The sequence below is a fragment of the Sparus aurata genome, chromosome 2 (assembly GCF_900880675.1).
Source record: "Sparus aurata chromosome 2, fSpaAur1.1, whole genome shotgun sequence".
Lineage (NCBI taxonomy): Eukaryota > Metazoa > Chordata > Actinopteri > Spariformes > Sparidae > Sparus > Sparus aurata.
Window position 1 is genome coordinate 9,228,646 of NC_044188.1, and position 22,820 is coordinate 9,251,465.

General features: G+C 40.8%; 2 protein-coding genes across 3 annotated transcripts; both read left to right on the forward strand.

The window, feature by feature from the left end:
- The first annotated feature begins 4,257 nt into the window (after positions 1-4,257).
- Positions 4,258-5,279, forward strand: LOC115575035 (odorant receptor 131-2-like). The gene has a single exon (XM_030406806.1). The coding sequence runs from the start codon at positions 4,258-4,260 to the stop codon at positions 5,221-5,223; it is 966 nt and encodes a 321-aa protein (XP_030262666.1). The 3' UTR covers positions 5,224-5,279.
- A 3,168-nt stretch (positions 5,280-8,447) lies between these two features.
- p4ha3 (prolyl 4-hydroxylase, alpha polypeptide III) lies at positions 8,448-22,528 on the forward strand. Of its 2 annotated transcripts, none has more exons than XM_030439768.1 (13): positions 8,448-8,828; positions 10,037-10,191; positions 10,291-10,514; positions 14,325-14,474; positions 14,557-14,608; positions 14,760-14,923; positions 15,866-16,045; positions 18,770-18,834; positions 19,013-19,172; positions 19,829-19,891; positions 20,321-20,389; positions 21,269-21,365; positions 21,853-22,528. In XM_030439768.1, exons 1-13 carry the CDS (start codon positions 8,512-8,514, stop codon positions 21,921-21,923), a joined length of 1,767 nt encoding a protein of 588 aa, XP_030295628.1. In that variant the 5' UTR covers positions 8,448-8,511; the 3' UTR covers positions 21,924-22,528. The 2 variants fall into 2 exon arrangements, with proteins under 2 accessions (XP_030295628.1, XP_030295636.1); XM_030439776.1 differs by having other exon boundaries at positions 8,449-8,828; positions 15,869-16,045.
- Positions 22,529-22,820: the final 292 nt, after the last annotated feature.

A 22,820-nucleotide genomic window follows, 5' to 3' on the forward strand; every position in this document is an offset into this window, starting at 1 on the left:
CACTTGAGGGCTATTTATTTGTACAGATTTTCACCAGCTCAGAGGACATTTTTTATTCCACATCAAAGTTGGGCGAAAATAATTATTTTTGTTCTCTGGTAAGGATTTTGATAAAGTATTACTCGAAAAGTACACCATAAAAGTACTTATTATTCTGCATGCAAGTAGTCTAGGAAGCACTACGTTCAGCAGTATATAACACTTGGATTACTTACGGAAACAATGTTTTTTAGGGCCCGACCAGGTCTCGACATACGAGGTCCCGATTGTTTATTTAGTGACGACTTTTTTGTCCTAAATGATCACATTTTTCACTGTCTGAACATACCCCAAAACTCACCAAACTTGGAATATAGGTCACACCTGGAGAAAAAATTTTGAATCTATTGTCGTTGTGAATTTCCACCACTAGGTTGCGCTATAATCAAGGAAAGTGCGTTTTGCCTTATAACTCCCATATACTTTATCGCACATGTAAAAACCTTATATCCACACGTTCCCTGAATTGTGATGACTCTTGTGATATAGGCCACGCCCATTTCTGCCTACCTTTTTTTTTTTGCAAATTCGTGGAATGTCACAAACCTACTTTTTCGAACTCCTCCCAGGCGACTTCACCGATATGAACAAAACTTACACACAGCATCTGTGGACTCTCCTGACAAAAAGTTATTCAAAGAATTTTGATATTTCAAACAATACTCAAGTTATTAAATAACCACTTCCTGCAGAATTCGTTCCAAACAGGATGTGTTGCATATCTCCACATTGGCATGTCCGAAAAAAACATGAAACTCAGCTTACTACTTCCCCATGAGCCCCTAAGCCTCTATGCAAAATGTTGGACGATTACCACAAGGTGGCGCTCTTTAAATTGAAGTATTTTATATCTCCACATTGGTAGGTCGGATTAATACAAAACTTGGTACAATTATTGCCAATGCCCTCCTGCAATAGCTGATGAAAGTTGTTACCAGGGGACTCTATAGCGCGCCCTGGAGTGTTAAAAATCCAAGCCCCACCTCCTACATGCATATACAGGAATGACTCTTTGTATGTATCATGACCAGACGCACAAAAAACATCAGGGGTACCAAACTGTCACTCCAACAGGAAGTCAGCCATTTTCCCATTTCACCCCCATTTTATTATTATTATTCATTTTATTTTTATAGCGCTTTTCAATGACCCAAATTTGCTGGCATTCATTCATTCACACACAGTCAGACTGGTGGTGGTAAACTACGACAGTAGCCACAGCTGCCCTGGGGCAGACTGACGGAAGCGTGGCTGCCATTCAGCGCCTACGGCCCCTTTGAACACCACCTCAAACATACAGCAGTCATACACATTCACACAAGGCAAGGTGGGTGAAGTGTCTTGCCCAAGGACACAACGACCATGATGCAGTAGGCCGAGCGGGGATCGAACCACCTACCCTCCGGACAAAGGCCGACCCGCTCTACCACCTGATCCATTTCCATGCCTCGTGCTTTAACAAACTCCTCCTTCAGACTGAACACCACAAACTTCCAATTCACTCAGTATCATCTTCAAACCTTGAACATGAAAACGTATTAACATTTTTCGCCTACGTTTGACATGGTGGTTGTCATGGTGCGGTCCATTTTCATGCTTAGCCATAAAGCATCAAGTCCATGTAACTTCAACATACAATTTCCCATGTACACCAAATTCATCACACATGTATACGATGTCACCCTGATAACCTCCATGCATCAATACAATGCAATACTGTGTCATTTCCATAGTGCCACCTACTGGACACAGGAATTCAGACAAACATCCTATTAAAATTATATATATTTTTTAATATTTTGCAGTTTTTTTCCTCCATATCATAAACTACAAGATAACATGCAACTAAAAGGTGAGCACACCATCTGACAGCGTTGCCGCCAATCAATAATCAAAACACAACTGACTACAAATTCGTTTGAGGGATTTTTCACTTGTAGTCCTGCCCTGCCCTGAACACATAGGCCAATATATGGTCATAGTCACAGCGCCAAATGTTTGACACAGGAAATGACATTTGACCCCTTCCTGCACTGTCCCAAACATGGACAGTTAAGAGATGCGTACACAATAATCCACCAGTGGGGCCGGGTACGCGGCATGCCCCAACCGCAGTATGTCCCAACGCGCGTTGGCTGCAAGGGCCCGTTCAAGCTGGCTTGACCGCAGTGTTTGTGTTACGGTTGCGCTGACGAAAGCTGATGCTTCCAGCAACACGTAACTCTGGTGCACTCTCAGACAATGGGAGATGAGAAACCTGGAGGGACTGTGTCAAGCAGGTGCCACCTACTGGACATTAGGGTCGATGCACTGTCCTTTGTTAGTGCAATTTAGGCCGCTCTCATGTCAGAACCATGTGACGGTCCCAACCAAAACATGAAGTTTCTGGCCTGAGCCTGATGAGGAAGCAGCAGCAGGGTTGTTGCTGGGGGTGCGGAGGTTTTACTAGGATCAGTTGATGCAGCTTTCTAAAGAAGGATCTGATAGTAACTGACCACTTTGCAACCTCCCACGCCTGTAGCTTTAGGGAGAATCAGATGACTGGCGATAAAGTGAGGCGTGTCTTTGCTGATTCCTATACCCTACAGGTTCTCTTAGCCACTTTCTGTTTCGGGTAGCTGAAGGGCACAAACACAAGCAGGTATGGTTGCAAGTAGGCTGGCCGATATAGAAAAGAAATTTTCGAAATGTTGTTTAGATATGTATGATTATAGCCTGACCAGAACTTGATTTTTGAGGCCAATACCAATATTGACATTTGTTTGTTTATATCAGCCATTAGTACATTTTAAAACATTAACAAACAGTCTTGATACAAATACCTTAGATTTTACCCAGGCTAGTAGCATGACTATGAATGAACCTATCAGCTGGTCGAGTGTCCTTTTTTCCACAAATCCAAGGTGGCAACCTAAGTAAGCTATGACTGTGGAATCCAAGGCTTGAGTAAAAGTACCTGCATCAACAGTAAAAGTACAACTATCATTAATACATTAATTCATAGGCCTACAACATTTTGTTAATATTCATAATATTAACAAAATATTCATAATGTGTCTCTGTGTACACTGGTCAATGTGCAAATAACACATTTGTATTTTATAATATTTGTATATATATATATATATAGATAGATAGATAGATAGATAGATAGATAGATAGATATAGCTATAGGATCTGTGTATTCTATATATCTGTGACTAAGGGTGACCGTCATATGGGCTGAAAGCTTGGGTGAGTTTGAAACAAGGAACCCCAGGTGGAGCAGGCTGGTGGCAGAGGTGCGGGAGGCTGGGATGTGGGGAGGCCAGGAAGCAAACTGATCACTGGAGGAGTTAGAAGTTAAACAGATGCCATGTCTCAGTTTAGGGTCTGCATCCTTCATGGCCGCATTTGAAGGCCAATTACGTCACAACGCCACGCGAAGCTCAAAGACCACAAAGGCCGGGGCCTTCAAAGGATGCAGACCCTGAATTGAGACACAGCCACAGTTAGATCACCTGGTGCTGACTGCATCTATGTGCTGCAGGTGTGTGACAGGTATCAGATCCAGCCATACAGGAAGCCACACCCAACAACTCCACAAAAGCACAAAAACACCACCGACTAGCCACAACAACTATAACAGCCAATTTGAATTCTCATCAGCACAACAGTTTTCAGCTGTGCCTTTTTGTAGATACACTGCTAAAGTTGGCTAACAAAAAACTTCAGAGTTTTAATTATTTGAGTCGCAGTGCATTGTAAAAGGTTAGAAAAAACTGTCTAGTTAGACCCAGCTCCTCGCTGAATTCTGTTGTTCATGACAAACGTAATGCTTGATGACGACAGCATACATAGTATATCTCTGGAGACTTGTGAATTGCACAAACCCTCAGATGAGGGGAGGAACATCCCAGAGATGTTGCTCTCTTAAGACATGTTATATGATGAGAACAGAGATCTAAAGCTTTGGCTCTTCTGGCTGATGAAGACATCCTCAGGTGAGAGGAGTTCATTTCATGCCCTGAATGATGGTTGTGTGTTCAGAGGTTGAGGTTTTATCTCAAATTTAAGACATGTATGTGTTCATTTTACCTTCAGTGACTTGTAACAAATTTTATTCTGATATGACACTGAATTTGCTGGTGCTTGTCTTTTAACTTGTGTATCAGACTATATAAGAAAAATTCTACTTATGTTTTCTTGAACAGGTTTGCTTCTGGCCACATTTGCAAAATGCAGAATCTGACTGAACTTTCAGGCATTGTATCATCCAACAACAGCCTGTCTGTGATCATTAAGGTGTGTGTTGTTATCCCTTTTTTCTGTGTCTTCCTCTGCTTCATTGCTGTCATGCTGCACATCTTTGCGTCTCACAGGCAGTTCATGGACACTTCACGGTACATCCTGTTTGCCTACATGCTGATCAATGACACCCTGCAGCTCTTGTCCTCTGTTCTGCTCTTCCTCTTTGTCATGGGAGGGGTGAAATTTGCTCTTGTCTACTGCATTCCCTTGTTGATCATTTCCACTGCCACTTTCCAGAACACACCGTTAATCCTGGCCACCATGTCACTCGAGCGTTATGTTGCCATCTTTTACCCCCTGCAGCGCCCGGTCGCCTGGCGCTCAGACCGCATCTGGATCATTATTCTGTCCCTGTGGCTCATTAGCTGCATCTTCCCAATCATTGACCACACCATCATGGAGCATGATCCAGCTGTGGATATCCTCTCCACCCCTGTGCTTTGCAAAGCTACACTTGTCAACTCATCTCAAATTCAGACATTGTTCAAAGCTGCTACAAGTATTCTCTTCTTCGCAGTAGTGGCTGTAATCATCCTCTTTACATATGTGAAAATCCTGCTGGAAACCAGGAAGCTCAGACAAGACACAGCGTCTGTGAGTAAAGCCATGCACACTGTGCTGCTGCACGGCTTCCAGCTGCTGCTGTGCATGTTGGCCTTCACCAGCCCCATCACTGAGACTCTCATAGTGCTGCATTCCAACTGGAGACCGGAAGACATTTCCTATTTTAATTACTTCTGTTTCATTCTAATTCCACGCTTTCTCAGCCCGCTCATCTACGGCTTCAGAGACCAGAGTCTCAGGAGCTACATCGAGAAAACATTTCTCTGCTGCTCAAAAAAAGTAAAACCCTGTGTCAGAGGCAAACTGAAGGACAATTCGTCTGTTTTTTAAACTAGTTTTGAAAGAGCTATTTAAAGAGAAATACAATAGGAGGTATTAAGGAGATGAATATTTAATAAACATGTTTTTCTTTCTTCCCAGCTGTATAGTTATGTTCGTTATTAGATGTTCTTGCAGAATGTGGGGAGACATTAAAATGTAACACTGTGATAATCTTTAATAAACGGTAAATAAATAGTTAATTAAACTTAAGTTAATATTTAACAAACTGTTCACTGATAACAAACAACGAAATGCCTTATGAACCATTTACTAAGTAGCTGTTTGTTGTAAAGTCACAACTGATGTTTATAAACCTTTACAGATGTTTAGATAATTAACCAGGGGTGAATGTAACTTATTACAGCTACTCAAAGTATTGTAATGTGCTTACTAGTTACTTAGAAAATCATGAGCAAAATTTTGATTAATATCTAAACCTTTCATCTGCATTTTTTGTAGCCAATAAGGCTTTCCAAACTTAAGGGTATTTTTAATTTATTGAATGTGTATTTATGCTGCACACTGCTGAGAAGCTGCTAAACTGTCTTTTACTGTTTTTAACTATTTAAGTAAGTATGTAGTAAGTAAAGTGTATTTGATATAGCACCTTTCACAAAGTTTAACAAGTTAAATCAAGTAAAGCATCAAACCATAAAAACAACAAAAACACATCACAAAAATACACAGATTGTAACACCAGATAGCAGCAATGACACATAAAGATCTATCTATGAACAAACCTTTCTGCAAACTAAACTACTTATTAATTCACCTTTTTATTTTATGCAATTTAACAGGGTCATTATATCAACAGAAATTCGTGTTATACACCCTTGAGAAGTTCTGAGAAAATTTGATGTAATAATAGATCATTGTTGAGTTTCTGCTGGTTTTCCATCATGCTTTAAAACTTTGGTTGATTTGATCATGAAAACTATAAATTGCATTCTGTGTGATATTAAAGAAGTTCTTTAATTTATTTTCCAAGCCACTCTTTTGGCAAAAAGATTTTAAAAAAATTATTTGGACAGCTATATCATATTGAATATCATTAAAGAGAAAGAAGAAGGAAGAGCTCCTTCATCATGTGCTGTTTAAACTCGAGCACTCCAGACTTATTCTTAGTCTGAATCGAATTACAGACTTGTGAAACGTGTCAGTAAGAGAACAAGAATTAATGATTGATGACTCAATTAAACCTCAGGTGACCTCATGAAAGCAGTTGCGACGCTTTTGTTTCGTGTGTGCGTTGGCACAGTTTTTTGCTGCATAGATCTGCAGCTGTTAAACATAAACCAGGCAGTGACCGCGTTTCTGTGCCAGCAGCATCAATAGTGATTACACAACTGAGTGAGTCAGTTTAAGGTATCCTACATAATGTTCGGTCATTCAAAAAGCATGTTAGCTGATCGTGCATGATTTATGATTAACTGTGGCTGGATTGGCAGGCAAGTTCATGTTTTTGGCCCTCTGTGATGCTCTCTGATTCGACCATATTACAGACACTTAGAAGCATCAGATCATAAAGGGTCATGTTTGTTTAAAACACTTGTTGTTGATTTGTACACTGGTATTTTAAAGCACAAATCAGTGCGCTTACTGCTCCTGGGTGCAAAACCGCTGCATGAAAGTGTATTCAATCAATACTACAAGTTCAATATCCAAATTGCAAGAAGCTGCAATCTTTTAATTAAAGTTTAAATGTACGACAAAACAAGTTTATCATGAATTACTTTAATGTCGCAGAGATGTCCTGACCTACAAGTCATCTTGTAAGAAAACATGTTTGTTTGGGACAGAACCCCCAAACTGTCACATCATCAAGGCAAGGCAAGGCAAGTTTATTTGTATAGCACCATTCAGACACAAGGCAACTCAAAGTGCTTTACAGGCGCATACAAGCAACATTAAAATACATAAAAATTTCATTTAAAAGACATTAAAAATTGCATTAAAAAGACATAAGAACAAGTAAAAACATTAAGAAGCAAACATTAAAACGAGTTGGCTAAAATAGAAAAGCTTTAAAAGAAACAAGACCGTAGAATAAAAGTCACAATGCAGTTCAAAGACTTGAATTGCTTCAGTTAAAAGCAGTGGCAAAAAGAAATGTTTTAAGTCTTGATTTAAAAGAGGTGAGAGTTGGAGCAGACCTGCAATTTTCAGGGAGTTTGTGCCAAATATGTGGCGCATAGTAACTGAAAGCTGCTTCTCCATGTATAGTTCTGACTCTGGGGACTGAAAGCAGACCGGTACCTGACTGGATCATCATGATTTTAATAGTTTTTTTCAGAAAAAATTAAAATTTTCATACAAACATGGTCACTTAATAAAAATCATATCACATGGGCAATAAATAACGTGATTTTTTTGACCATATCATGAAATCCCAATAAGAAGCAAGCTACGTTTGAGTTTAAGTTTGTTATATTACCAATTATGATAATAATAATAATTCTCACCTCTTCATCATTTTTTTTTTTTTTGAAGACACATTACATTAATGAAGTCACCAATGAAGATTCTAGATTATCTTTACTGTACCGCAGCTTTAAAGGAGCATTTTGTAGTTTCGTGGTAAGACATTTTGATCAGAAGAGAAAGATCTTCATTGACTGGTTATTCTTTATGTCTAAAGAAACTAAATAAACAAACTCTCGTTGTTTTCATGACTGAATAAACTGGATAAACAAACTGACGTTGAAGAACAACACAGCATCATACTGTTCTACTTTGTTGCAATACTGTGTTTCTATATGTGGCAGACAGAAAGGCTGCCAAGACGGAAAGGCTGCCACCTTTCTAGCTCCAAACACAGTTGTGGCGAAATGATTTTCCTCTGAGAACATCTTGACTATTTAGTGTTTGTATCTGATTAATATTGTAAACAATAAAATTCAGTTGTCTGACAACAGCAGTTTGGTTGTTGTACACAGTCTTCACCTGCAGGTGTCGCACTGACGCCAAATTCTTTTATTTTTTCTTCTCTTATCTTCTCCTCTTTCTTTCTTTCTTTTTTATGTCATGGAACAAATGATTTAGCCTTGTCAACCACTTCAGTTAAAGATAAATTACAACAAAAAATAAGAGTTAACAGAGATTCATCAATTTGTTTAATTTACTCGCATGAATCAAAGTTTAACCTGAATGTGCAAACAGCCTCTACAAACTGTCACTGGTCTGGAGCCTGACTGCATAACGTCTGATGTGTTCCTGTCATTATAGAGAATAAAGAGACAATCTTGCTGTAATGAGAGGCTGATCACCCTGACAGGACTGAAGCTGCAGGTCGGCCTCATGAACAGGAGGTGGAAGCTGGTCTCAGAGCAGATCTGTGGACTTCACAGATCCTGCAGCTCCTCAGAGCAGAGAGGAGCTCAGTCGAGCCGCTGCAGGGGGAGAGCTGTGGACTTTCCCGTGCTGGAGATGAAGTTTCCTATGTGTGTGTACCTGAGCTGGACTCTGCTGTCTGTAGCCGTGGTCCCTCTGTCTGTAGGTGAAATGTACACGTCGCTGCTGAACGTGAAGCAGGCGATCAGCGTTGAACGGAAGCTGATCGATTACTTGAGGACTTACATTGACCACGAGGTGGAGAGGCTGGAGGACATCAAACGGTGAGTGACATGCATGATGATGTCTTCACGGAGATGAGGAGCTTTTAAATTAGTGTGACAGAAATCAGATGGTGAACTGACTGCCACATAGTTTATGTGGTGCAAAAAGCCTGAACCTCTAAACTGTCTGTGCGGTGGAGACGCAAATCTGATCTAAAGAAGAAGTCTCATAATAGAAAAGATTGGTCTGGAATCCCATGTCCACAAATTAAAGAACAAAGTAGATGAAAACTGAACTTGATGAAATACATATCTAGATATAGAAATATATAGATATATAGATACATATTCCCGTGGTAAGTTATAGTTTTGAGGGGGGAAAGCCTTAATTATCAGATTCAGTCAAAATTATGAGATGAAAAAGTCAATCTTCGGATTAAAAGTCATAGCTTTGAGACGTTATGGGCTAAAAAAGTCACAATTTTGGCAAAAAAGTTATAATTATGGGCAGAGAAGTCTTGGTTATGTTCTAAAAAAGTCTTAAGTTAAGTTTGAGCGAAAAAGTTACGAGGAGATAAAAAAGTCAAAAGTCCGAGATAAAAAGTCATCATTATGGGGGGGATCTAGGGAGATAAAACTCAACGTTCCTGCACACATATGAGCTTCTTTTAGATCTGATTATACAACACATGTCATCTGACTTTCATGTCAGTTCATGTCTCGGTGTTCTGATTTCCAGCTCAAGCTATTTGACTTCGCTATCTAATTCTGTTGGAATAACACAGTTCAGTATGTCCTGCTTCAGCTTCACTTTCTTCCGGTCAGTATCCCTCATTTTGCTGGGAACACAATGACTGAGGGGGAACGAGACGTATCAAGTGTCTTCCCACCAGTTTATGGTCATGATTCAACAGTTTGTCTGTGGAAATGACTCTAATTTTATGGAGTCTGGTAGTTTTCTTGTGGTGTGGGGTTGGAAAATGAGTTAATGCATCAGCTTTATTCATCGGTTTTAGCAAAATATAGTGATGGTGATGCTCTTTTAGCCTCCCATCCTTCATGTTCATGAAGAGTCTATGTTAACCTACAGCACGACAAGCTAAACGTCATGCATGCAATGAAATTAAAAAACATTTTCTCTTCTGTCGCCTTTTTTCTTCTTCTTCTGCACCATAAGGTTCCCAGGACTCATGTGCTGCATGTGAAGCGGACTAAGTCTTTGCCCTCTTCCCTATTTCCATAACCACAGACAATTCTATTTCCCACAGCTTCTATGCCAAAGTGTCCGACCTGCACAATGAACTTTACAAAGGCCCTGGGACTGCGATGGCCAACCCTCTGGTGGCGTTCACCCTGATCAAGCGGCTGCACTCGGAGTGGCTGAACGTCGTCTACAGCAACGAAGCCCAGGAGAACACACAAGGTTGGCTCACTGGTGTCTTCACAGACACATCTGGTGGTGATAACTAAACACCCACCCAACACCCCACAGAAGTTCACCTTTTGGCCCTCTGCTATCCAGCCCTCAGGTCCAGTTACGAGGAGGAAGAGGCCGAGCTGCCCAAACTTGAGGACCTCCAGGGGGCTGCTAAGGGGCTGATGAGGCTACAGGACGTGTACGCTCTTCAAGTTACGAGCCTCGTAAAGGGTCGTTTCCAGAGAGTCACTAATGGCGAGTCCGTTGATGTCTACCTGCCCACAGTGTCCCTCCCACTGTCTGGTGATGACTGCTTTCTGGTCGGAAAGGTACACAATCCATTACTGCCTTTACTGCTTCCTCCCGTTGTTTCAGAAAGAGCAACTGGTGTTAACTACTGTATATACAGTACAAAATGTGACCAGCGTAGCACTCAAATTAAAATATATTAGAAAAATCATCCGGCGACAGATCATCAAACAGACAAACAAGCACAAAATACTGTATGAACAGCACAGCATCTGTCCAAATCAACAGCAGTCAAAAGAAATCTGCAGAACGTCATCCTACGAGTTGTACAAAATACTCAAGATGGGTAAACTACCTAATTTTTCCAGCTCCGAGGGAGGTAATAGCTGAAGGAGTGTCGATGTCTGCCTGAGGTCAGGCCCCTCCAGGGATTCACAAGAAAAATCAAAAGAGGTAGTGAGATGATTAATGAGAGAGGGCTGCTGAAAAAGCAGAGCTCTGCTACACAAGTGTGAACTCATTTTTTGGGAGATTTCTCTTAATTTTGCTCTCGTGTGTAATGCCGAAGAGTTTTAATCTCTTTGGACCTCCAACGGCTATTTAAGTGAAACCATCTTGGAAGTTTGGTGGAACCTGATAACGACTGATACACAACTGAAACATGAGGAGGAACCCCAGCTAGACATAGTGCCCAAAAAAGTTTGGGAACCACAGCCTAACTAGTAACAGTTGCTCGCAAATAAAAAGTAAAGTAAAAAGTACAACATTTCATTCTGAAATATAGTTAAGAATTTGTCATTTCCACATCCAGTATCCAAAAATCTATGTTGTTGCCTACCAGTCTCCCATGTTATGTGGGCTGTTAACGTTTCTGCAAACCACAGATACGGTGGTGGCATTATTCAGTTAACAAGGCTGCTGAGTGGATATTTTTAAGGACACCTTGGGATATTTTCAGGCGTTTCAGTAGCGACACAGAGGACTGCAGACATTTACGTCCGTTTCTGTGGCTACCAAAACTAAGTTGCAATCAATCAATCAATCAATCAACTTTATTTATAAAGCACTTTTCATACATGAGTATGTAGCACAAAGTGCTTTACACAGGAAACATAAAACAATAATAAAGAAAGCCCCTCCCTCCCACCCTCCGTACTATATACATGCACACATACGTACACACACATACACACACACACACACACACACACACACTTACTACAGGAAATAAGGAGACATGGCAAGGCACTGAGGATTGAGGAAACGCCACCTTTGGGGCCGTCCACACTGGGAGGAGTCACAGGCTGTGCCACGGGGGGCACCAGTGCCCAGGCCCCCCGACCCTGACAGACAACGACTGGCTGGGGCAAAGGGACCCAGGGACAGCACCCCCAGCAGCATCCCAGACACAGCTCCCAGTGTGGAGGACCCCCCTGAGGAAACTCTGGAGTTAACCCTTAAAAACTAAAAACATAAGATAGGATAAAAACCCTGACAAAAGATAATTTAAAGAAGTGAACAGTTAAAAGGATAAAATGCATAAGATAATAATAAATAAAATAAAATAGTATCGAAGATAAATAATTAAAAAAAAATTATTTAAGATGAAAATTGTTTAAAAAAAAAAGTTTTTGCAACCGAAAGAAACGTACAGTTTTAACTTATCTGTGGTTTAGCAGGAAACGTACTTGGCTAATATTTATTTTAGCGATTGTGTTGTTCCCACAGTCCAAGGTGCTAATAGAAAAATACACAAAAATACAACATAGTCACAAACATGTCTACACACAGGAAAAAGTACAATTACATACAAAATGAGCTCAAAAAACAGTGATTTTATCTCCAAGTGTAGGGAGTTTGGGGCAGTCAAGATGCTACGCCGTAACAGTTATTGTGAATATATATATATATATATATATATATATATGTGTATATATATATACACATGTATGTATGTATGTATGTATGTATGTGTGTGTGTGTATGTGTGTGTGTGTATGTATGTATGTATGTATGTATGTGTATGTATGTATGTGTATATATATATGTATATATATGAATATATATATATATATATATATATATATATATATATATGAATAATGCTGTACACCTGAATTGAAAAAAAAAAATGTGTGCATGTTGACAAAATAAATGAGGCTAGCTTTTTCCCTTGTGACCTGTGTGGCTGGAAAAATAGTGCAGAATAAGTAGTGGATGTATGAAGTCACACAATGAGAGCGTGTTAAAACAAGTCTGTCATCTGTCTTGGTAACCTTCTTGAAATTGATAAGCTACAAGTTCTCATGTAAACTAATAACACGGAGGGATATTTGGAAGATGATGCTGTGAAAATGTCCCCCTCCGAAGAACTTCCCATTGCGATGGTCTGCAAAACAGCTTTATCCCAAACCTGTCCGTCGCCGTGTGGTGGGAATACGGACAGTCGGCCTGGAAAAAAATTGGAATTCCTCTCATGGCGTGTCTGGGAATCAGTTTCACATGAAGATAAATATACCATTATACAAGTATGAAAGAAAAAAAAAAGGTTTCCCCACAATAAATTCCACTGTTTATGAACGGCGGTGATGTGTGAGGGCGGGGCGCTGTGTGGGAGAGTCATCATCTTGTGTGGAAAAGACATTATCTCACGCAGCAGAGGAGTTTGGAGCAGAGCTTGCCTTTACTTGTACTGCAGCTGAGATTATTTGAGACAACCTGTAAACAGAGATGCTTACTTTTAGGGTGTTGTCACTGCAAGAGCTGTCTGCACGTGCTTTTATGTGGCTGTTAAACTGCTCCTCATAACCAGCAGGACTTTTTAACAGAGGTTTGTAGCTTTTCTGTGTCATTTGGAGGCATTTTTAAAGCAGTTCCAAGTGACTGCAGCTGATGTTTCCCCTTGAAATCTACACAATATTCTCTATTTTTAACAATTTATTGGTCCTCCGAAAACGAACAGCTCCCAAATGACAGGGTGTAAGGTCGTGAACTTGTTGTATAAGTGTTGATAAGTCGTTGTGTGTGTGTGTGTGTGTGTGTGTGTGTGTGTGTGTGTGTGTGTGTGTGTGTGTACGTGGGGTTAAATGGTACACTGGGAATTTTTGTTTGTGCGTATGATCTCTGTGATGGGAGGAGCCACATGCCACCCTGTTTCTCTGTGGGTGCTGTCAGTTGTGCAGTCAGCACCTACTCCATCAAGTCGGGTCAGCTACAAAAGGGGTTTGAGAGCAGGAAAAGAGAGATAGTGTTCACGGAGGTAAAAATAATGCTCGAGGTGTTCGCTGATCTACAGGCCACAGTTTACCTGCTTGAGAAGGCAGACAGGTGTAATGTGTGGACCTGACACGCTGCAGAGAAAATGCATCACAGTGAACCAGGCTGAGAAAGTCTGTAGAGACGAGAGCTGCAACAGTTGATCATTTAATCAACTTTTTGGACAGTCGATGAATCATCAACACAGCCAGTGACACAAATGCAGCATCAGAAACAATCAGAGATCTCTAAAAATGTCCAAAATGAAGTTGTAATGTCCCAGCATGACACTGACATAAACTGAATTGGCCAAAGCAGTTTGGCTCAAAGGCAGACAAAATAATGCCAGCTGAGTGACGTGAGAGAACTGGCTGAAGACAATGCTTTGATTCAGGCTGCTGCCTCTGGCCCACAGCTATCATCACAGCTAAGATTAGTCCACAAATCTACAAAAACAGAGCAAGATCTAGCAGCCATGTATGAATAAGGACCAGAGCTGGCTGACATTCTGTCCTCAAGTCCAGCGCCAGAAGATGACCAACCGTGCCAACACTTTGGAATGACTGTCTACCAGAGAGAAGTTCTGTTTAAATGTCCAATCGTGTTATTTTTAAGTAACCCAGGTGTTTCCACAGGTGGCCTACGAGCAGGGAGACTACTACCACTCTGTGCAGTGGTTGGAGGAGTCGGTGCGTCTCTTCAGGGGAACAGGAGGCGAGTGGAGCCCGGAGAACGAAGGGACTCTGGAGGATGCTCTGGATCACTTGGCCTTCTCTCACTTTAAAGTATGTGGAAGTACACATGGCAAATGCTCATTTGTAACATGATTAATGGCTTGAATTCCTGCGATTCTGCTCATTGTTTCAGACAGGAAACGTCTCCTATGCTCTCAGTCTGTCTCAGGAGTTACTGCATCATGGTAAGTTCTTTTCATTTAACTTGTCTGTGGTGCATAAATAATCCCTCAAAAACAGCATGACTGGCCTTTCTAAAACAAAGCCTGTACTGTAATTATAAAACATTCCCTATAATGTATGACTTTTGTGTTGTTTACACGTTTTTCATCTCAGATCCCTTGAATGGAAGAGTTTTGCAGAATGTTGAGAAATACGAGAAGCTGCTGGTTACGAGTTCAGCCACATCGCTCAAGGGCGACGGACTGAGGAGACCCACCTCCAGTAATTTAAGAACCAGGGAAGCTTACGAGACCCTTTGCCAGACTCGAGGCTCTCAGGTATTTATCACGGTTAATCATTGTGAACACATACTGTGTGTGAGGAAATATCTGGTAGGGATCAGGGATAATTAAACACAACAACCGGAGGATTCTTAATTGGATAATTCTACAATGGAATTCTGCTTTTTCAAATGTTTGTCTGCCTTATTACATGTGACTCTATTTAAGAGAAAATTATAATAAATGTTAAATAAAAGATTAAGAGTTTTAGGAATAGCAGAGGTTTGGCCCTAATGCTAACATCAGCATGCTAACATGTTCCAAATGAAAAATGCTAACATGCTAATCTTAAGCAGGTGTAATGTTATTATATTGCTGACGACCTTTAGACAGTAAAATAAGTCAGCGTTACTTCTTCGTCTGAAAAGTGAAGCCAATTTGGAAGTGCATTTAACTTGCATTATCTCTAATGTCCAGCAGGAGGCGACTCCACTGGTTTTTCTCACTTTCTTTGATATTGCAAGGCATGTTCAACATTTTTATTTTCTGTTTTCTTTTTAGTTTTTCGTTTTGGTCTCTCGGGGAAGAATACATGGATCTTGATGAAAAAAATCGGGAGTTCTTGGGTGGCTGGCAACTATGATCAAGCACAATTTGGTGCAGATCCTAGATCCGCTGAGCTTATGGTTAAGCAGTTATTGGTGGTTTGGAATTATATTTTGATTATTGGATTAGGCTCGATTGAATTAAAGGGGACTGTTGGGCCTCGGCGGAGGATGTTAAACTCTGATCTTATGTTCGCTCTTGAAGAAAAATCCGTGACAAATGTAATTGAGTTGAGTTTTCTTGGCCACCGAAGACTTTATTCTGAGGTCACATTTGCTTTTATGTTGACTTGTATGTGGGCAGACAACGATGCTGATTTTAATTGTTCGCGGGTGAAAAAGAAAAAGAGTTCTTGTTTTGATCTTGTTAATGGACTTCAGCTGTTTCTCCTAGCAGCCAGCGCATTTTGAAAACCCCAAACTTTTCTGCGACTTCTTCACCAACGACGATCCCGGGCTGCTTCTGCTGCCAGTAAGACGAGAAGTGCTGAGCCTGCAGCCGTATGTGGTCCTGTACCACGACTTCATCACTGACACCGAGGTCGAGGACATCAAGGGGCTCGCCCAGCCAGGAGTAAGTGCCGGCACAGCACATTTCTCCTCATCCACTTCACAAATAGGAACTCCAAAATGAAACATGTGTCTTCAGCATGTCAGCTTTTTTACAATCAACACTGCATTTTTTGGTTAATCCAGTTAGGTCTTCAAATTTTTTTTTCTTTTTTTTTTTTTTTTTTTTATTTATTCCGAATATGCAAAATGGAACATGGCTTCCTGATTGCTATTTAACAAATTATTTACACAACATAATATGGAAATGAAGATTTTGAGGAAGCAAAATAATAATGATAGAAAGTAAAACAAATAACATATTCGAAAAGGAGTGAGAAGAAGCATAGCTTGTTAGCTCTCACCCCTTTGTCTAAAGGAAATTAATATATATATATATATATATATATATATATATATATATATATATATCTACATACACACATACCACCCACATATACATGCTTGTATATATACATATACATACACACAAAAACACACAAACCTACACACGCGCACACACACACACACACACACACACACACACTCTGCCTCTCATCACCATGCCACATCAATTAATAAGTGATAAATGGTTTTGTAATCCCATGTTTTGTTCTTTTCTCAGGGATTTTTCTGAAGCTTTTCTAAACCTTTACAACAGACAGAGAGTCTGTTGAGTTTGTTGAAATTGAATTGAACAAATAGATGAATCATGTTGGAAAACAGATTAAACGTGTTTCTGTTTCCATGTGAACGTCCGGTACTCCCACTGATGAATTGGGTCTTGGGCCATGTTTCTGTTACAATTAACCAGATTTAAGGAAATTGCTTTTTACGTGTCCATGTTCATAATGTTTGTTTAGGATTTATTGTGCCTGTGTTGATTTTGGCTTTCCTGGTATTACCGTTATTTCAGGATGTTTCCCAGGACTTGCCCATTTGTTAGCTGTTAAATGAAGTGTAATGAAATTGGCAGCCTTTGAGCGGGACTAGAAATGTTATCATTTTACGCCTGTAGTGCTATCTCAAATGGAGATATTTGCTGTGGCCTCCATCCTAAAGTGGACCTCGTTTACAGACGGTTACAGGTTTTTTTCACACTGCTTGACCGATCAGCGACAGGGAGTCACACACTGCAAGATCACACGCACAAGACCAGACGCAGTAATGGATCGGAACACAGTCCAAGTTGTTTATGCACTGATTTGCAGCAGAAGAAAAGAAAGTGATGTGGGTGAGCGGATGGATTATGATGCACGAAGGATTATTCTGCCACTGAAAACGCATTGTGTCTGCATTGCTTGTGGCTGTGAACCGATTGGCAGCCATATTTTCTCCTGTGGGCTTCATTCAACACAGCAACATAAATCAATCTTAAGCAGGAAAATACAGCTGTCAAACACAGACACGTCAGCGCACATGTATAAATGCCAATGCTTTAGTGAGCCACCAACCCAAAGTCTAGAATCCTGTCATAAATGATGATTTAGAGGAATTACTTTGGTATGATCTTTAGGAAAAGAGTAAAGGTGCCTATGAAAATGCAGATATTACTCTGCTCTGCTGTGGGGCTTTTTGGCTGCTGGGGTCTAAGCCAACCGTGTACGTTTTCCTACTGGAAAGACTGTATGGAGGAATAGTTGGTCTGCTTCCAAACATTTAGCAAGGCCTAAAGGAATGAGGGATACATTTCTATGTAAACTTGGCTGAGGGCCTCAAACTGTCAAAATGACCCCGCTGGGCTCCACTGGTGAATATTCCGTATCTATATCTATCGGCATCTATCTGAAAACAGTTTTTCGATTTTCTGCTCATTAAATGGAAAAGGACAGAGCATTGTCCTCACTGTTCGCTGACTCAGTTACTTCAGGGAATACTTGGTGGGCTAACTCGATCGCTGCCCTATGGTTTCTGTGAGGTTTTGGCTTTGTTCAATGAATTTTCCGTCCTGTGCTCCGATGGAAACCCCTGTACTTATTTCATCATTATGTCAGCATGTGGGTTTATTGAAAACAGGCCCAGGGTATGGTATTAGTTTGGAGCAGAGAGCACGGTTTACCATTTGCTCATTCATAGCCCCTGTGCACCAATAACACAGGCCTGTTGTTTGGAGATAACAAATCCTTCATGTATTTGTTCCTTAGTGATTAATTTCTTGACTATTTTCCCTCTTTTTAAATGGTCCGTGTGCGGTGAGCTCTTTAGAGTTGAATGAAGTAATGCCTCTCGTGGCCACGAGGAAGTCATCAGGAGTTTGAGCTGCCAATTTAACAGAAATATCGTATTACCAGCTTTCTGCAGAGAACATCGTGCCACTCAAAGCACCCGTTGTAAATTAAAATAAGCAGAATGCAGTGACTAGTCTATATAAATCACAGAGGCTTTAGTCTTAAGCCGGGCTGTCCAAAACACCTAGACTTAACCCAGCCTCCGTTCCAGACTCTGAGGTGATGAAACCTGTAGAGGAAGTATGATATCTGAACTCTATAAAAACTCCTATGCACAGTTTTGCATCATTTGTGGTCAGATGATAGAAGGATAATGGAAATCCAACATCACAGCACCTTTGGAATTGTATTCTTGCCGCTTTTCTCTCAGTTTTTATTTCTGACATGTGATTGGAGCATGTCGTCATGCTCGCATTACTCACATTATTCACATTTTGTCCGGGCTTTGCAGCTGGACATCAAAGCTCCGCTGCTGCAACAATCACAATCCTAAAATGCTTTTTTCTGTCTTTGCTGTCAAGTTGAGACGCTCTGTGGTGGCAGCTGGAGAGAAACAAGCAACAGCAGAGTACCGCATCAGTAAGAGGTACAAATGACTTGAAACACTTTGCTGTTTATGACGGTCTGTTTATCATCAAACTGATTCTTGTTCTTGTGTGGCCATATAAATCTGCAGCCTGAAACACTGAACAGTATGTGACCGCTGTAGAAAATATACTTTATCAATTGTAATTTGTTATTTATCTGTATGTCTTATTTTCTAGTGCATGGCTGAAGGGTTCAGCACAGTCCACTGTTGGGAAGCTGGACCAGAAGATCTCCATGCTCACGGGTCTGAATGTGAGGCACCCATATGGAGAATACCTCCAAGTGGTGAATTACGGGATCGGTGGCCATTATGAACCTCACTTTGACCACGCTACAGTAAGTGGTTTGTTCATATGGCTGGGCATTAAGACTTTAAAATAATAGTGTATTGTAATTTTTTTTGGTTTGTTTGTGAAGAAATTAAAAAACAAATAAACTTCCAAACAAAGTTGACTGTTTTGTTTGACCACATATATTTCACTTAATATAAATAAGCATAACCGAAAGTCATTTTTATGCTTTTACAGCTTAGATATATTTGTCAATAATATCATCATTAGACAGGTACTACCACCTTATCTTTTATCTTTATTAATACTGCAGGCAAGACTGCACTACCCTGAGAGGAACTGATTTTATTTGGGACGTCTAGACTCGACTTGTCACAACCTGTGTCTTGAATTGACTTGCCCAAGAAAAAATGGCTTGAGTCACATGTTGATGGTCACACAGTGTTTACACATCTAGCACAGTGGCATTGGACAGAGAAGGGCTGAGGCTAGCTGGTTAGCATGCTAACTTCAATAGATATCCCTACAACACAATAGTCATGATGTCATTTCATTTTTGTCTCATCCTTTTGACAATTGTAGTTATTTTTTTAGTGTTGGCAAATGAAACTCCCACATATTGCACCTTTTAATATGGTTGTAGATTTGGCATGTTGTCCCTGCTTACATTTATAACTATTATTCATCTTTCAAATTTTCCAGTCAGCTTCGAGTCCGGTGTTCAAGCTGAAAACTGGGAATCGAGTGGCAACCTTTATGATATACGTGAGTGGAGTCTTGTTGTAAATGTCTAATGTCTCTGACAGTAGCCAGAGGTTCATGTTCCTGCTTTTCCAAAGCCGTGATTAAAGACACGGGTCAGGCCTCTGCCTGAGTGCTGTAAGGCTTCAGAACAGCCTGCCTCAGAAACTCAGACCAGATCTGACCTCACTGTCTCGATTTTACTTTTATAGATGTTCGGTCATGGAACAAACTTAAACCAAACTCTCTTTTCCGTCTCTGACTTCCATTACACAGTCTGCTTTTGTTTTGTTCTGTTCATACGCATGAATCCAATGTGAACATTTTAGTTAAATTTGATAGTTAAAAAAAAAAAGAGAAAGCCTTTTTCTATGGCAGCAGACAAAGTGGCTTTTTATACCATGAGCCCATAAACACAAGACACAACACTGAAGGAATGTCCTTTTTCCACAGCTCAGCTCTGTCGAGGCAGGTGGCTCCACAGCCTTCATCTACGCCAACTTCAGTGTTCCTGTTGTGGAGGTAAACACTCTGCTAAAATCTCAGAGGAGCTTAACGCAGCCTCTTTTTGTCTTCGTGTCATTTTCTTGCCTCAAGCTTGATTATTTTCACCTCCTTCACATTCTCTGCTGCAGATGTCAAAATGCTAAAAGGTCAGATCATAACAACAACACATGAGACTCTTTACCACAATACTGCTATTGTATATTCGAGCCTCCCCCAGGCCTTCCCCGGGGTTTAACCTTTCACCTTTCATGTTATTGAGCTCTCACTTCCTGCCTTTTTATATAGAAAATAACTGGACTTAATAAGCCCATAAAATAACTAATGAAATAGTGTGACTGCAGGGGCTTTTGTGCTTGAAAATCAGCTTGAGATAATTAGTTGTTCCACAGGAGAATAATCATTGGTTATTAATCATGTAGCTACATTTCAACTCTTAACGACGGCCTGACTATCCTGTATCCTGTTTTTTTTTTTCATTACTGTGAACTCATACAGAACCTCAGGAAGTTTATGTCAAAAGATGCACTTTAGACTTCCATATCAAATTTTTTTTGTCTACATCTGAGCTGGGAAAGTTTTTAAAGGATATGTTTAGGATTAGCGGTTAGCTTTAGCGGAGATAATTTGCTGCTTTCCTTCGTTTTATATGAACAAAATCAAACAAAACATAAAAGACATCACCTTGGAATAGGCTGTTGGCTACTCAGCTCATTTATAACATGCACTGTCAATGTTTTTAAGAATTTCAGAATGCAGTAGCCATCTTGATAAAGGCTCTTTATCTGCTATGTTCCCTATCTAATCATATTTTGCTTGAACATCCAGAGCCCTCCAGGCTTTGAAGAACTTTTCTAACTTGTTGAAAGTGTTTTTTGTTGTTTTTCCACCTCACAGAAAGCTGCAATCTTCTGGTGGAATCTCCACAGAAACGGTCAAGGGGATGAAGACACGCTGCATGCTGGCTGCCCCGTGCTTATCGGGGATAAATGGGGTAAGAGTCTGTAGACTGAGTGTGACGTGAAGATGCTGTCAACAGGAGTCAGAAAGTGATGTGAATATGGAAAATAGCAGACTTGATCTCTTAGACAGATTATGATTATTCACATCATTATCTGGTATCGAGCTCTGCTTTCATACGGGAGCTAATGCATAAGATCTATTTCACATCTGTGCTGCATTAAGCATTAAGAGATGTTACTGAGTGCAGTTCAGACACTGAGCGCTCATCTTGAAAGCTCAACATCTGCTGCCGGTTGGCCCAGATCATCAAACTCCCAAAGCTGAAACAATTGCAAGGGACCAGTTAAACCAACAGAAGGATATTAATCACCACTAAGCAGCTGTAGAGGAATTTGGTGGCAGTGTTGCTTCCAGTAGCCACTTTCCTGATAAGAAATTAGTGTCAGGGCTGTGCTCGTTAAACGTATTTGCACAAAGGTGCGAGGTCAAGAAAACCTTTGTTTTTTTGTACATTCCAGTGGCAAACAAATGGATCCACGAGCATGGCCAGGAGTTCCAACATCGCTGCAGCCTGAACCCTGACGAGTGAGAGGGGTGGAGCAGTAGCTGGGCCCCTTTTCGTTCACAAGAGCCAGCCTCTACAATTGAGAGGCACCCTCGCAGGCAGAGAGAAGTACGGAGCTAGAAAAGTGAGCACACAGAGCAGGGGAAGGGGAGAGAGCCTGCATCTGTGATTGGAGCCCCGGGAGCCCCAGGGAGCCTGAAGCATACAGTACACTGCTGCAGTGGACACGGTTCGCACAAGGCTGAGAGGCGGGGTAGAAGAGGAGTGGGGCAGCTGGCAATCAGCCCCCAGAGGCCAAATGTTCTCTCGCTCCTACTGGCCAGTTCCTGCAGATGGAGAGAGGCCTCTGCCTTCGGACACTGAGCTGGTTTCAGTAAACTGTGCTGGGCTGTTTGCCTCCTACTGACATCTTATGCAGCCCTTCGCCTACACTGGGCCCACCCGAGGGTCTGTCGTTACAAATCAACACGACTGAACTTTATGCAGACTCTCAGAGCTTTAAAAAGAAGTTTTAATGTGCAGGGCTGAATCCCACTGAAATGTGTATAAAACGATACATAAGTCATCTGGAATGTCCTGTCTGATGTGATGATGCCACGAAAAATAAAAGCTGTTTTTATGATGTTGGAGTCGATTTTAATGTGATAATTCTTCCACAAAGTGTTGCAACAAGCACACACAGAGTTACTGACAGTGGTGTGGAAAAATGTTTTATGACTTAAAGTTAGTTTGACATTTAATTGCTCAGAGCGTTTACAACTTAAAGTAGTGTCAGTGATTGGTTTGTCTCTTCTGGGCTACTGTAGAAACATGGCAGCGCAAAATGGTGGACTCTGTGGAGGAAGACCTGCTCCCTTTGTAGGTTTAAAGGGCTCACTCATAGCCAACGAAAACACAATTATTATTATTTTATTATACACT

What these genes read in the sequence shown, in the direction of transcription:
- p4ha3 (XM_030439768.1), top strand. Translation starts at nt 8,512, where the DNA reads ATGAACAGGAGGTGGAAGCTGGTCTCAGAGCAGATCTGTGGACTTCAC. An exon ending in TCAGGAGTTACTGCATCATG is followed by an intron (nt 14,609 to 14,759) that starts GTAAGTTCTTTT and finishes TTTTCATCTCAG; the next exon opens with ATCCCTTGAATGGAAGAGTT. An exon ending in GCCAGACTCGAGGCTCTCAG is followed by an intron (nt 14,924 to 15,865) that starts GTATTTATCACG and finishes TGTTTCTCCTAG; the next exon opens with CAGCCAGCGCATTTTGAAAA.
- LOC115575035 (XM_030406806.1), top strand. Translation starts at nt 4,258, where the DNA reads ATGCAGAATCTGACTGAACTTTCAGGCATTGTATCATCCAACAACAGC.